Genomic DNA, 13,523 nt, shown 5'->3' with positions numbered 1-13,523 from the left:
CGTTTTCAATACTTTTTAAAACAAGAAATTACATTCAATCCCAAGCACATCACCCTGACAGTTAACAACCACCTCGCAGTTCCCAAACGTTGCTTCAGGTTGATTTCATTCCAAGAAGAAACAAACCTGTGAGATGCTGGACACACTGCTGGTCTTCCTCTTCAAAGATCCTTCTTGGCAGACAGTGAGCATGGAGTTGGGAAGTATGGAGCGGAAGTCGTTGAAAGAGCGCCTTCGGATCCCATCCAGCTCACTGGGGGCTCGGAGGGAATGTGGAGTAATTTTCGGGAAAAGTTTTGACAGAAGTGATTCCTCGGAGTTGCTGTAGCGTCCAAACGCTCGCGAAATTCCAATCAGGCATGGCACAGCATATCGGCATAAGTATTCTGGAAAGTAAAGGGAAGCTTTCGTTTCTAAAATTCATTTCGTCCCATGGGCAACAACTGCCTCTACTTTCTAAAAGCACTGTTGTCACTAGACACCAATTTAGATGGAATAGGAAACCAATTTTCTGCTATGTGCAGAAGCTGTGGCAAACTTTGAATGCAAACACTCAGTTTTGTGGCCACAAGGAGACATTTTGAAGAAGCCACAAAAGGAAGGAGAGTTCCTTCACATATGAACTCTAAAAACTGTGCATTGTCTTGTTTGAACACACTGTTTCAGAACTATTGAGATCAAACCACAATTTCAATTCTTGACCTCATGAAGCTGAGTTTAAACAAAACACAGTTGATGGTCAGATTCAACAATGAAATGTGATACAATATTTCATCACATAACAGTCACACTTTTATCCCTTTTTTAATAAAAAAAGGGGGTATGACTATTATGCAATGAAAATAGAGCTCTTTGGAGGAAGAAGGAAAGAGTGGAGCTCCACAGACCTCCATTTCAGTTCTATCACTCCTTTCCACCTGTTACTAAGGAGGCTGTTCAGGTACTGAACCAGTGCTTGGCAGCTGTGACGGTCTGGATGAGGGCGAACAAATTGAAATTGAATCCAGACAAGGCAGAGGTCCTCCTGGTCTGTCGCAAGGCTGAACAGGGCATAGGGTTACAGCCTGTGCTGGATGGGGTTACACTCCCCTTGAAAACACAGGTTCACATTTGGGAGTGATTCTAGACTCATCGCTGAGCCTGGAACCTCAGGTCTTGGAGGTGGTTAGGGGAGTTTTTGCACAATTAAAACTTGTGCACCAGTTGCACCTGTACCTTGGGAAGTCAGACTTGGCCACAGTAGTCCATGCTCTCATTACATCCCAAATAGATTAATGCAATGCACTCTATGTGGGGTTGCCTTTGAAGACTGTTTGGAAGCTCCAACTAGTCCAGTGGTTCTCAACCTGGGGGTCACGACCCCCAGGGGGATCACCTGGCCATTTCGGAGGGGTCGTGAGGCCGCCTCCGTTGGCCTCATCCAAAGGGTGCGGGCCACGCGAGGGCTCCTTCGCACTTTCGCTATCCAGCGAGGGCCCGAGGCGGGCGAGGGGATCTCGGTGCGAGGCCTGGCCTCGCGCAAAGCCCCCTCGCCCAGCTCGCGCTTTTGCCATCGTCGGGACCCCTGAGCGGGTCGCAAGTGGGGTGTCAGACAGGTCACCAAAGACCATCTGAAAACACAGTATTTTCTGTTGACCATGGGGCTTCTGTGTGGTAAGTTTGGCTCAATTCTATCATTGGTGGAGTTCAGAATGCACTTTGATTGCAGGTGAACTGTAAATCCCAGCAACTATAGCTCCCAAATGTCAAGGTCTATTTTCACCAAACTCCACCACTGTTCACGTTTGGCCATATTGAGCATTCATGCCAAGTTTGGTCCAGATCGATCATTGTTTGAGTCCACAGTGCTCTCTGGATGTAGGTGAACTACAACTCCAAAACTCAATGCCCATCAAATCCTTCCAGTATTTTCTATTAGTAATGGGAGTTATGTATGCCAAGTTTAGTTCAATTTCATCATTAGTGGAGTTCAGAATGCTCTTTGATTGTAGGTGAACTATAAATCCCATAAAGTACAACTCCCAAATGACAAAATCTCCCCCCCCCCCCCAACCCCAGCAGTATTCAAATTTGGGCCTATCGGGCATTTGTGCCAAATTTGGTTCAATGAATGAAAATACAACCTGCATATCAGATATTGACATTATGATTCATAACAGGAGCAACATTACAATTATGAAGTAGCAATGAAAATAATTTTATGTTTGGGGGTCACCACAACATGAGGAACTGTATTAAAGGGTCGCAGCATTAGGAAGGTTGAGAACCACTGAACTAGTCCAGTGGATGGCAGTCAGGTTGCTCACCAGAGGGGCATACAGAGAGCATACAACCCCTCTGCTACGCTAGCTCCACTGGTTGCCTATCTGCTACTGAGCACAATTCAAAGTGCTGGCTTTGGTCTATAAAGCCCTGAAATGTTCTGGCCCAGCTTACCTGTTTAAACGTATCTCCTGCTATGAACCATTGTGAAGTCTAAGATCAACGGGAAAGGCCCTGCTCTCAGTCCCACCATTCTCACAAACACGACTGGTGGAGATGAGAGACAGGGCTTTCTCAGTGGTGGCCCCTCCCCTATGGAACTCTCTACCCAGTGACATTAGATTGCCCCCCTCCCTCTTATCCTTTAGAATGAAACTCAAAACCTGGTTATGGGGCCAAGCGTTTGAACAGTATAGGCAGCAATTTAGAATGAGACTCAATTTGTGTGAATGACAATGGACTGACCTGAACTATGATTTTAAACCTACGTGATTTAAACAATGTTTTAGTAACTCTAAAGCATTAACGAATTGTTTTAATTGCTTTTAACATTTATTACTGTTGTTGGCATTGAATGGATGCCTGTTGTGAAACTGCCCTGAGTCCCTCTCCGGGGATGAGAAGGACAGGATACAAATATGTGAAATAAATAAATATTTTTTCATAGTTTGTAAACTGCCTTTCCTTTGGAGACAGAAGGAAAGAAGGCAGAAAGAAAGGGGAAATCAGCCACAAATGGCTCTGCGATTATTATGCGACTAACACAAAAATACCAAGTTTGCCACCCAAAAATAGGGGAGCGACAATTACATGGTGGCAACGATTATGCAATGGAATTTGGTATGTTCCAAATCAGAAGTGCATAATCTCTTTCCTAGGGTCACAAATGTAAAAGAGAGAGTTAAGGGATAATTACAACCCAAGGCTTACTGCATTTTGTGCATAAAATGGGAATCAATTGTTTCCTGCTGCATTTAAAGTGAATCATATATGCAGAGTATAAAGGAGAAATAATATTAACCTCACTTGAAACCAACAAAACCCAGAACAATATTTTTCTCACATAAAGGCTGACTGCTGTTCTGGTTATCTTGGACTGCTGCAGTACAAAAATAACAGGACAAAGAGTGAGTAGATTTTACATTAGCCATAATAAAAACAGCATCACACATCAAAAAAGCATATCCAGTACCTTTGTCCTGGATTGGTGGAGACTGGCACATTCCCAGCAGCACCTGCATCACTTGCAAAATTGCCTCTATAACCTACAATATTAAAGACAGACATCTTAAAATCTGCAGATGGAAATGAAACAAGAAACATAATTGTACTGCCTATATTAATTACTATGGAAAAGACAGACACAGCTTATCAGAATATGATTATTTAAGCTACTGTCTTTTTGAAATGTCAATTCTGCATCAAGAAATATTTAAGGAAGGATTTAAAAAAACTTACACTAATATTCCAATTATATAACTCCATGATCATTTACATGACCCAGTACACAGAGATTACATTATCGGAACTCTTAACAAGTCTAGAGACGCATTTTAACCAACTGGGATCTATGCTCCTTTTTTCCAATTAACGTTACCTGTTCTCTCAAAGTTGCATCCCTGTAAGCCACATCTGACAACAAGGTCACCAAGCAGAAGCTGAAGTTTTCTGCAATCGGAAGCATGCCTGCAAATAGAGCAATAAATATAATGGTATTATGGTCATCATTTTGATACATCAAAATAAACTATTATTATTATTATTATTATTATTATTATTATTTATATCCTACTTTTTATTTCCACAAAGGAAACTCAACAAATGAAAATTTGGACTATGTGATTTGATAAGTCACATTATCTTATCTTAGAGATGGTTGTGGAAGAGGTGGGGGGAAGCAAAAGAGTGAGGAATAATTGTTCCGTCACAAAGTTTATTCTCAGTTCAAGAGCAAAAACATTACAATGAAACCAGGCCTAAGTGTTTTCAGTATCTGGTGGCACAGCCTATAAAGCAGCGGTTCTCAACTTGTGGGTCCCCAGATGTTCTGGCCTTCAACTCCCAGAAATCCTAACAGCTGGTCAACTGGCTGGGAGTTGTAGGCCAAAACACCTGAGGACCCACAGGTTGAGAACCATTGCTATAAAGGTATATCAGACCATATTTCTATTCTATCATCAGTAAGACATTCAGTTTTGTCATACCAGATGGCCAATTCTCTCACACCAGAAGCGACACTCAAGTTGCTTCTGACACAATAAAAATTACTGTATTATTATAATTCTCTTATTTAACTTACTACATAGAGTTTTGTTAAGTTGTATCAAGCTTTGTTGCTTCGTTCAGTATGGTGATATGGCCTAAGGGCTAATCAATAAAATTTATTTATTTATTTATTTACATCAGTAAGACACGCTTCCTTTAGACATTCTCCCAGATGTGTAAGAGTTACTCATTCATGTGCACTATCTGGGAAACCCAACCTGTTACACAGACCTTTGCCATGAGATCTCTGTGAGCAATCAACCTGAAAGCACATGAGAAAGCCAATCTTGCTGAAGCTCAACTGCTCTGGCCACTGCATGGATGTATGGTGACCCTCAGACTCTGTCATCTTGAGATCCATGTGAGAAAGAGTGGATATCAAGATAACAAATTAAGCAACTAAAGAATCTGTATGTTAAAGAATAGTCAAAACCAGATGACCATGAATCACTCAACTGCATTTACACCACATAAAAAAGCAGAACTGAGAACTCTCCCTTCCTCTTGGGCTTTAGTTCCTATATCTTCTCGCCAGGGTCTAAGCCAAAATGAGTCTAGGAGCACTGTCTTCTAAGTAGATCCATATAGGCTCACACATTTATGACTGAACCCAGTGTCTGTCCCAACTAGAGTCAACCCATTAAATAAATGGCATTAATGCTAGTAATGACTAAGTTTATTCTAGTTGAAACTGGCACTGGACTTATCTCTTCGTATTTGTCCTGATTCCAACTTGTTTCCTTGAGTTAAGACTAATGACTGGATTCAAGCTACAGGCCTTAGATTACAGAAAGGTCCTGAAGCCTACACCCGGTTGCAAAGAAACTGAAATATCACCTCGGCTTTTCCGCGAATTGCTTTCTTCTATCCATTGCACTTTAGGAATGCCTCTCAAGAGACGAAGAAGATAGGGAACCAGAGTATCTTTATGCTGAAATGAAAACAGGACATTTTGAAACAACAGGTATGTCCCGATCCACTGCTGTTGGTGTCCTATGATGCATCTCCACAATTCACTAACAGGGCTTCTTAGCATCTCTTCTGTGTAAAGTTACATCACATGCAGTGTGATAGAAGATTCTGAATAGTGAGTTAGGCACCAGCTAACTTCCAGAGAATTTGGTGAATACAATAGAAAAATGACACTAGTGCCTGGCCCATTGAGGGAAATTGCCAGTTCATCACATCTGATACCTCGAGAAGCACCAGAGGATACATCTTAGATTAAGACATATTAGACTGGGAAAAAAACTGTACCTGCAGGTCAGACTCAATGAGAAAAATTCCCAAGGCAAGTACAGCATCTCTGCGCCGTTCATCCAGCTGATAAACCCCATGGATATCTACTGGGCACATGCAGAGTAGTTTCTGTACCTAAATGCGAAGGAGAGGGAAAAACATTATATGATAACTGTTACAAAAAAAAATGTTTCCAAACATCTGTCAACAACTCCCAACACAATAGTATTTGTTAAGCGTAAATGATTCTGTTCATCACTCTGCCAAAGTCAGTATCCTCCACAATAAAGATTTCCAAATCTTTCAGAAAATCCTTGTTGGAAACAGTTTTCTCCTGTTTGTCTACAGGGGGGAATCAAGAAATTTTTTCACCTTTGTCATTCAAAATAGGCCCGTTCCTTTTTGTGACACCTCATTCCATGCTACACCAGAAAAAGGCACCCAAAAGCAACAGCAGCATGATGGTCTCATCAACCAGCCCAGCATTATCCAAGGAAAAACTCAAGTTTCCTTCCAGCTGTGAAACTTTTAAACAGACACAGAAAGAAGCAGAGAACTCCTATTTGCAAATACTCCTTTCACAAACGCGCCACACTTGCCAACTAACTAGGGCTTTTGTTTATTTCCTTTTTTCATTTATTTAGGACATGAACCTTGTTTGGAATAAAATTAGACAAGAAAGCATCTTAGAGCACCTTTAAGGCTGACAAGTTTTATTTTAGCATGAGCTTAATTAGCTGACAATCCATGTCCTCAGGCAGATCATACTCCATAAAAGCTCATGCTAAATTAAGTCCAGTCCTAAAGGTGCCACAAGACTCTTTGTTTTGCCAGGACAGATGAACATGGCCATGCCTTTGAAAATTAGAAGATGAAATACCAGTAAGCATGTTATATACATAATGGAGATCTGAATGACCCATTTCAGTTGTTCCCAACCTTTGGCCTTTCAGATATTTTGAATCAGTTGCAGTGGTTGGCTCTTATATATTAGTACACTGAGGCATCCAGTTTAGGCACACACTTTAAACAAGGTGAGGTACTGAACTCTGGCCTCAAAATTGATTTAGCACCTTGGAGAGCTCCTTCAACAGTCAATCTAAAACCTGGTCACCTCAATGACATTACAGCAGTAGTTCTCAACCTGTAGATCCTCAGGTGTTTTGGCCTACAACTCCCAGAAATCCCAGCTAGTTTACCAGCTGTTAAGATCTCTGAGAGTTGAAGGCCAAAACATCTGGGGACTCACAGGTTGAGAACCACTGCATTAGAGCCACTAACTGACACTATTTTTGGACTTTAGTAACCGGAAACACCTGGCCAATAACCATGTTGGCTGGAGCTCCTGAGAGCTAAAGTTCAAAACATCCAGAAAGCGATATTCAGAGGTGGTTTTGCAAGTTCCTTTCTCTGAAGCATCCCACAAGCTTAAGGTCTTCTCAGTGCTGAGACAAGCAATTGAGAGGAAAAACCCAATAGCAAAACAATGGAAACAACAACAGAGCCCTGTGGTACCTTAAAAGACAAACAAATTGATTACAGGAGTTCAGGCTCACTACATCAGATGTAATAAGCCCTATCCAAGTATAAATAAAGAAATGATTAAAATTCAAACCAAAGTGTAAGATCACCTCAACTCACAGGACCGACTATATTGCTCAACATGTCACCTGCTGCTCCTGCAATCTTATTTATGGGATCAAATGCAGACATATAGGATGGCATCTACACTAAGAGAAGAAAACAACCATAGGTCTGCACACATGCTTCATCAATCACTCTGTGTGTATAGTTTGGGGTTGGACTACAGACAGCAGACAATAAGGTCAGTCAGCTATGTTCCTGGAAAGCTCATGGTAGAATAAATTTGTCAGTTTTTAAACATCACAGGACTTTTTGTGGTTTTGCTCCAAGAGACTGAATAGGGTTTCCATTTGCAAGATAAAACTGGTAAAGATCTATCAGTAAATAACAATCACAAGCAGCAGTGAAAAAACAGCAGGGGCATCAAATTTTAGTTAGTGCTCATGTAGGGTGGGAAAAGGATGATCTTCTAGAGCAGTGGTTCTCAAACTGTGGGTCCCCAGGTGTTTTGGCTTTCAACTCCCAAAAATCCCAGGCAGTTTACCAGCAGTTAGGATTTCTGGGAGTTGAAAGCCAGAACATCTGGGGACCCACAGATTGAGAACCACTGTTCTAGAGCATTAAGGGGAGGGGGGAGCTGAAAGCGACAATTTTATTAGCACCATTAAAAATGACACAAAAATCTAAGCAATCTAAGCAGGAGCAATGGGGGGAAATACAAGAGCTAAACAATGTGGTCTGTACTTCAGACCTAGTCGAAAGATTGTAGCTTGGATGAATGAGTCACTGCTAGTTGCTGGAGGCATTGGGCTACCCCTTGTATCCTAGAAGAGAGGAAGAATGGCTGACAACACTTTCAAAAAACACAATAATTTCTGAATTCTTTGGAAACATTCTGGACTAAAAACATTCCAGAAGAGATTTTATTGGTTTACAAAGACAAAGTTTCTGGAAATTGTACTCCAAACCCATATGTTTTCCAACCTCTGCTTGGAACACAGGACCCGGGTGCTGGGCAAGTTGCCCTCAGTGAACTGCTTACTCATGTAATCCTATGATAGAGAGCCAGTGTTGCGTATAGTGGTTTGAATAACGGATTAAAACAGTGGGAGATCAGAGTTTGAATCCCCACTCTGTTATGGAAATCTATCAGGTGGCCTTAAATAAGCCACACTCTCTCAGCTTCAGAAGAAGGCAAGGCCAAACCCCCTCTTAAAGAAATTGGTTCAAGAAATGACATGAAGGCACACAACAACAAATACCATTATTAGCTATGGGTCATTGTGACATGCCAAGCTACAAATCTGAGTGGAAAATGCAGACCAATTGGCTCTCTCCTACTGAAAAGCCTTCAGATTAAGAAGATGCTTGGTTCATGCACTGGGACCTTATCACAAGAAAATACCTAACTTTGTTGTTTAATACTGCTTTAATTGTTTTTAATTTGCTTTAAGTGTATTGTTATGTTGTGTATTGAGGCCTTGGCCTTTGTAAGCCGCATCGAGTCCTTCGGGAGATGCTAGCGGAGTACAAATAAAGTTTAATAATAATAATAATAATTGCCAACAAATGAACAATGCAGCCCTTTTGCATGTTTACACAGATACAAGTCCCACAGAGATTAATGGGGCTTGCCCCCAGGGAAAGGATTTTAGCCTTAATATCAACCTCTTTAGTTACCAAACTAGCTGTAGATGGAAACATTTGGGTATTGCTGGGTTAATGCTTTCCATGTGCACATAAATTGCAAAAGCATGCCCTGTTTCTCAACAAGGTTTGTGCCTGCTGCTCTTAATCTTCACGAGTAAACAACTTTACCTGCCAAATGGAAGCATTAAGCTCTTTGCTCTCACCCAATGTTCAGAAGATTGGTACTGTGCTGAACACAAAAACAAAGCATGCCCTCTTGCAAAGCAAGGTATTTTTTTTAATGATAAAGGGATCGGCAGTACAGTCCTATGCAAGTTATTTATTTATTTATTTATTTATTTGACTTGTATACCGCTACTCCCAATTTGGCTCAGAGCAGTTTACAGCAGTAGATTAAAACAATACAATTAACTTTAAAATACAATAAAAACAAGAACAGACATAGTCCCGAGTTATTCACCCATCAAAAGCTTGTCGGAAGAGAAAGGTTTTACAGGCTTTCGGAAAAGCAAGTAGATCTCGGATAGATCGGGTTTCAACTGGCAAGGCATTCCATAAATAAGGGGCTACAATTGAGAAGGCTCTCTGCCTAGTAGAGGACAGATGATAAGTCCAGATGTTGGGGACTTCAAGCAAATTTTGGTCTTCGGACCGAAGTAATCTCTGGGGTTGGTAGGGGGATAAGCGGGCCCTCAGGTACGCCGGCCCCAGACCATATAAGGCCTTAAAGGTTAATACCAGCACCTTGAAAGTAATCCGGTACTCAATCGGTAGCCAGTGCAGCTGTTGTAGAATTGGGGTGATACGACACCTTGCCGGCACCCCGGCAAGAAGACAAGCCGCCACATTTTGCACCAGCTTCAGTTGACTTGAAGTACACCTCAGTGGATCCACTAGCCATATTGGCAAGTTAAAAAGCTCTATGTTCCACCTCGTAGTTTAAGATCTGCTGGGGAGGCCCTGCTCTCGGTCCCACCAGCTTCGCAAACGCGGCTGGTGGGGACGAGGGTCAGGGCCTTCTCGGTAATGACCCCTCCCCCGCCCGAACAGTGAATTGGACCAGATGGTTGCCATAATGGAAATGCCTTTATTATTGGATAACTAATGTTGTTTTAATGTATTGTATTGTATGATTTTATTTTGCTTTTATAATTGTAATTATTGTGGCATCGAATCGTTGCCATTGTTAGCCACTCTGAGTCCCCCTGCAGGGGTGAGAAGAGCAGAGTAAAAATGCTGTAAATAAATAAATAAATAAATAAAAAGAATAGGCTGAAGGCTGAATTTCTCGAATATGGTGGAAAACCTATATGGGAATTAGTTATAAACTAGTCCAACTAAGTTGCTGTCTTGATTTCAATGGGACTAAAGCAAGGCCTACTATATTGCATCAGGCATATAGAACAAAGCTATGTATGTTTACTAAAAAGTATGGTAACTCCTACTGGATTCAGTGGACTTTTGAGTAAACATGCAAAGACTTGCTCTATGTGGCTAGTATCAACTGAGTTAAAACTGGAAGAGTGAGCATTGGGTCACAAATACCCATCAGAATGCCCAATAGTCACATTGTTCATACAATTATATAGCAACTTGGCAAGCCAAAATGCTTCCTTTGGGTGATTATGCCGCTGTTGTTGTGCGCTTTTCAAGAAGTTTCTGACTTAATGCAAAAAACACAAGGAAAAAAACTATACACATAAATACTACCAACAATCAAATAATAGAAAACCAAGATAACATTCGGAATCTTAATAATCATTACGCCATTATTGTGCAAAAGGGCAACCAGGTCTCAGGGTTATTATTAGAAATGTTATGTAATAGCAGCAATTTTGTTATTTCTTCACAAAGGAAATGATGAGATATTCTTAGTAAGAATACAACCACAAAAACAAAAAGAACCCAGAGGCAAAGTAAGCCAAATTGTTGATGAAATTCTAGTAATATTAAACTGTTAATAACAACAACAACAATAATAATAATAATAATAATAATAATCAGAAGTGGTGGCTGGGGTGGCTCAGACAGTGAGCCCTTTTGCTGTGGGTTCAAGGTACCCCAAGCTTTGCTTGCGGCCCAAAAGGATGAATTCATTAAAATTATGGTACAAAATGACCTTCAGGATATGTCATTGAGGCGTCAATGAGACATAAATGAAGTCAGTGCTTAGACTCATCTTCAAGAAAGCCCAGGAAATTGATGCAAATATTATCCCAAAATAGGAAACACTTCTGGTTCCCAGCACTTTGGAGAAGGGACACTCGGGGAATATCATCACTGTCCAATAAGGGCAGTTGGACAGCACTTAAAAGGGCCCTGGCTCAAGGCTATGGGATGCTGGAAGTTGTAGTTTGAGAAGGTCCTTCCAAATTACCCATCCCAGGATTCCAGTGAAAGGAGGAATGTCCATTGTGGAAGGTATATCATCCATCCTCACTTGAACTGCCATGCCTCAAGGCGATGGGCTCCTGGGAGTTGTAGTTTGGTGAGGCCCTTGCGCTCGTTGATGGCAAAGGCCTAAGCCAGGGTCAAACAACAACTAACTGGATCCCATAGCATTGAGCAATGGCAGTGATACCATCGAATTAATGCGGTTGGATACCACTCGAACTGCAAAGGCTCTTTCCTGTGCGAGGCTGGCAGTGGTAGTTTGACCAGGTCTTTCATCACCAAGGGCTGGAACCTTACAAAAAGACACATCCCAAGATTCCAGGACAGTGAAAGGAGGCCTGCATGCAGCTGGACCCCACTTGACCTGCTATACCTCAAAGTTATGGGTTCCTGGGAGTTGTAGTTTGGTGAGGCCATTTACCTCTTTGACAACAAAAGTCAAAGTCAGGGTAAAATGACAACTCTCTGGATCCCACAGCATTGAGCCATGGCAATGATACCATCGAATTAATGTGGTTGGACCCTGATTTAACTGCCAAGGCTCTTCATGGTGGGAGGCTGGGGATTGTAGTTTGACAAGGTCTTTCGTCGAAGAGGGCTGGGGCCCCATGAAACTACACATCCCAGAAAAATGAATGCAGCTGACCCCATTTGGACTGCCATGCCTCAAGGCTATGGGCTCCTGGGAGTTGTAGTTTGTTGAGGCCCTCGCCCCCATTTACAGCAAAGGCCAGTGAACCACGGCAGTGATACCATCGAATTAATGCAGTTGGACACTACTTGAACTGCAAGATTCTTTACAGTGGGAGGCTGGGAGTTGTAGTTTGACAAGGTCTTTCATCAAAGAGGGCTAGGGCCTTGCCAAATGACACATCCCAGGGTTCCACGGCAGTGAAAGGAGGCCTGCATGCAACTGGGCCCCACTTGAACTGCCATGCCTCAAGAGTATGGGCTCCTGGGAGTTGTAGTTTGGTGAAGCCCCCTTTGAACTGCCAAGCCTCTTCTCGGTGGGAGGCTGGGGGTTGTAGTTTGACAAGGTTTTCTGTCGAAGAGGGCTGGGGCCTCTCCAAATGACACATCCCAGAAAAATGAATGCAGCTAAACCTCTTTCGGACTGCCATACCTCAAGAATATGGGCTCCTGTGAGCTGTCGTTCGGTGAGGCCCCCTTTGACAGCAAAGACCAAAGCCAGGGTGAAATGAGAACTCCCTGGATCTCATAGCATTGAGCCACGGTAGTAATACCATGGAATCAATGTGGTTAGACACCCTTGAACTGCAAAGGCTCTTCACAGTGGGAGGCTGAGAGTTGTAGTTTGACAAGGTCCTCTGTCAAAAAGAGCTGGAGCTTCGCCAAACGACACATCCTAGGGTTCCAGGGCAGTGAAAGGAGGTCTGCATGCAGATGGGGCCCACTTGAACTGCCATGCCTCAAGAGTTGTAGTTTGGTGAGGCACTTGAAATCTTTGACAGCAAAGGCCAAAGCCAGGGTGAAACGACAACTCCCTGGATCCCACAGCATTGAGCCTTGGCGGTTGTGCCGTCGAATGAATGCAGTTGGACACCACTGGAACTGTCAAGGCGGGGGAGTGCTGGGATGTGCAGTTTGGTGAGGCGCCAAAGCAGGCGGAAGGCCTTGTCAAACGGGAGCTGCCAAGTCTGCATCCCTCTGCACCTGAACGCAGCCTGTGGGAAGGCGAGGGCGGGGGGGGGGGGAGGCGTTTCTTGGGCGGACTGTCCCAAGGGCCAGCCTTGGCGGCCTTGCCTGAGCGAGGGCCAATCCCGCGCAGGTGCCACCTGTCCAACGCCTCCGCGGGCGGGCGGGCGGGCGGCTTCCCCTCACCTTCTCGAGCGGCGCGGGTCTCTGGACGGCCAGGGAGCGGGCCAGCGCCAGTACCGTGTTGAAGTAGAAGCCCCGCGAGGCCCCCGGGCTGCTGGGCTTCTCCGAGCGGGCCGCCGTCACCGCCGCCGCCGTCGCGGCCGCAGCCGTGGCCACAGCCAGCGCCGACATCTTGGGCGGGAGAGCCGAGCCCAGCCGAGGCGCCGCTGGACGAGGTCCGCCTCCGCCCCCGCGCGCCCGGCCCCGCCCCCTTGGCCGCCAACACGCCCGCCTCTCGCGAGATTTGGAGA

General features: G+C 43.6%; 1 protein-coding gene across 1 annotated transcript in view; it reads right to left on the bottom strand.

The window, feature by feature from the left end:
• PI4KA (phosphatidylinositol 4-kinase alpha) overlaps positions 1 to 13,464 on the bottom strand; it is a 76,497-nt gene extending 63,033 nt beyond the window's left edge. The window contains exons 1-6 of the mRNA XM_060785924.2: positions 13,237 to 13,464; positions 5,785 to 5,901; positions 5,365 to 5,458; positions 3,860 to 3,948; positions 3,455 to 3,527; positions 127 to 386 (exon numbers count right to left, since the gene is read on the bottom strand). Of these exons, the coding sequence (XP_060641907.1) occupies positions 127 to 386; positions 3,455 to 3,527; positions 3,860 to 3,948; positions 5,365 to 5,458; positions 5,785 to 5,901; positions 13,237 to 13,404 (801 nt within the window). The 5' untranslated portion in view covers positions 13,405 to 13,464. The remainder of the gene's footprint in view (positions 1 to 126; positions 387 to 3,454; positions 3,528 to 3,859; positions 3,949 to 5,364; positions 5,459 to 5,784; positions 5,902 to 13,236) is intronic.
• Positions 13,465 to 13,523: the final 59 nt, after the last annotated feature.

Source organism: Anolis sagrei, chromosome X, assembly GCF_037176765.1.
Source record: "Anolis sagrei isolate rAnoSag1 chromosome X, rAnoSag1.mat, whole genome shotgun sequence".
NCBI classification, from domain to species: Eukaryota; Metazoa; Chordata; class Lepidosauria; order Squamata; family Dactyloidae; genus Anolis; species Anolis sagrei.
This window is presented reverse-complemented; position numbering and strand designations above follow the sequence as displayed.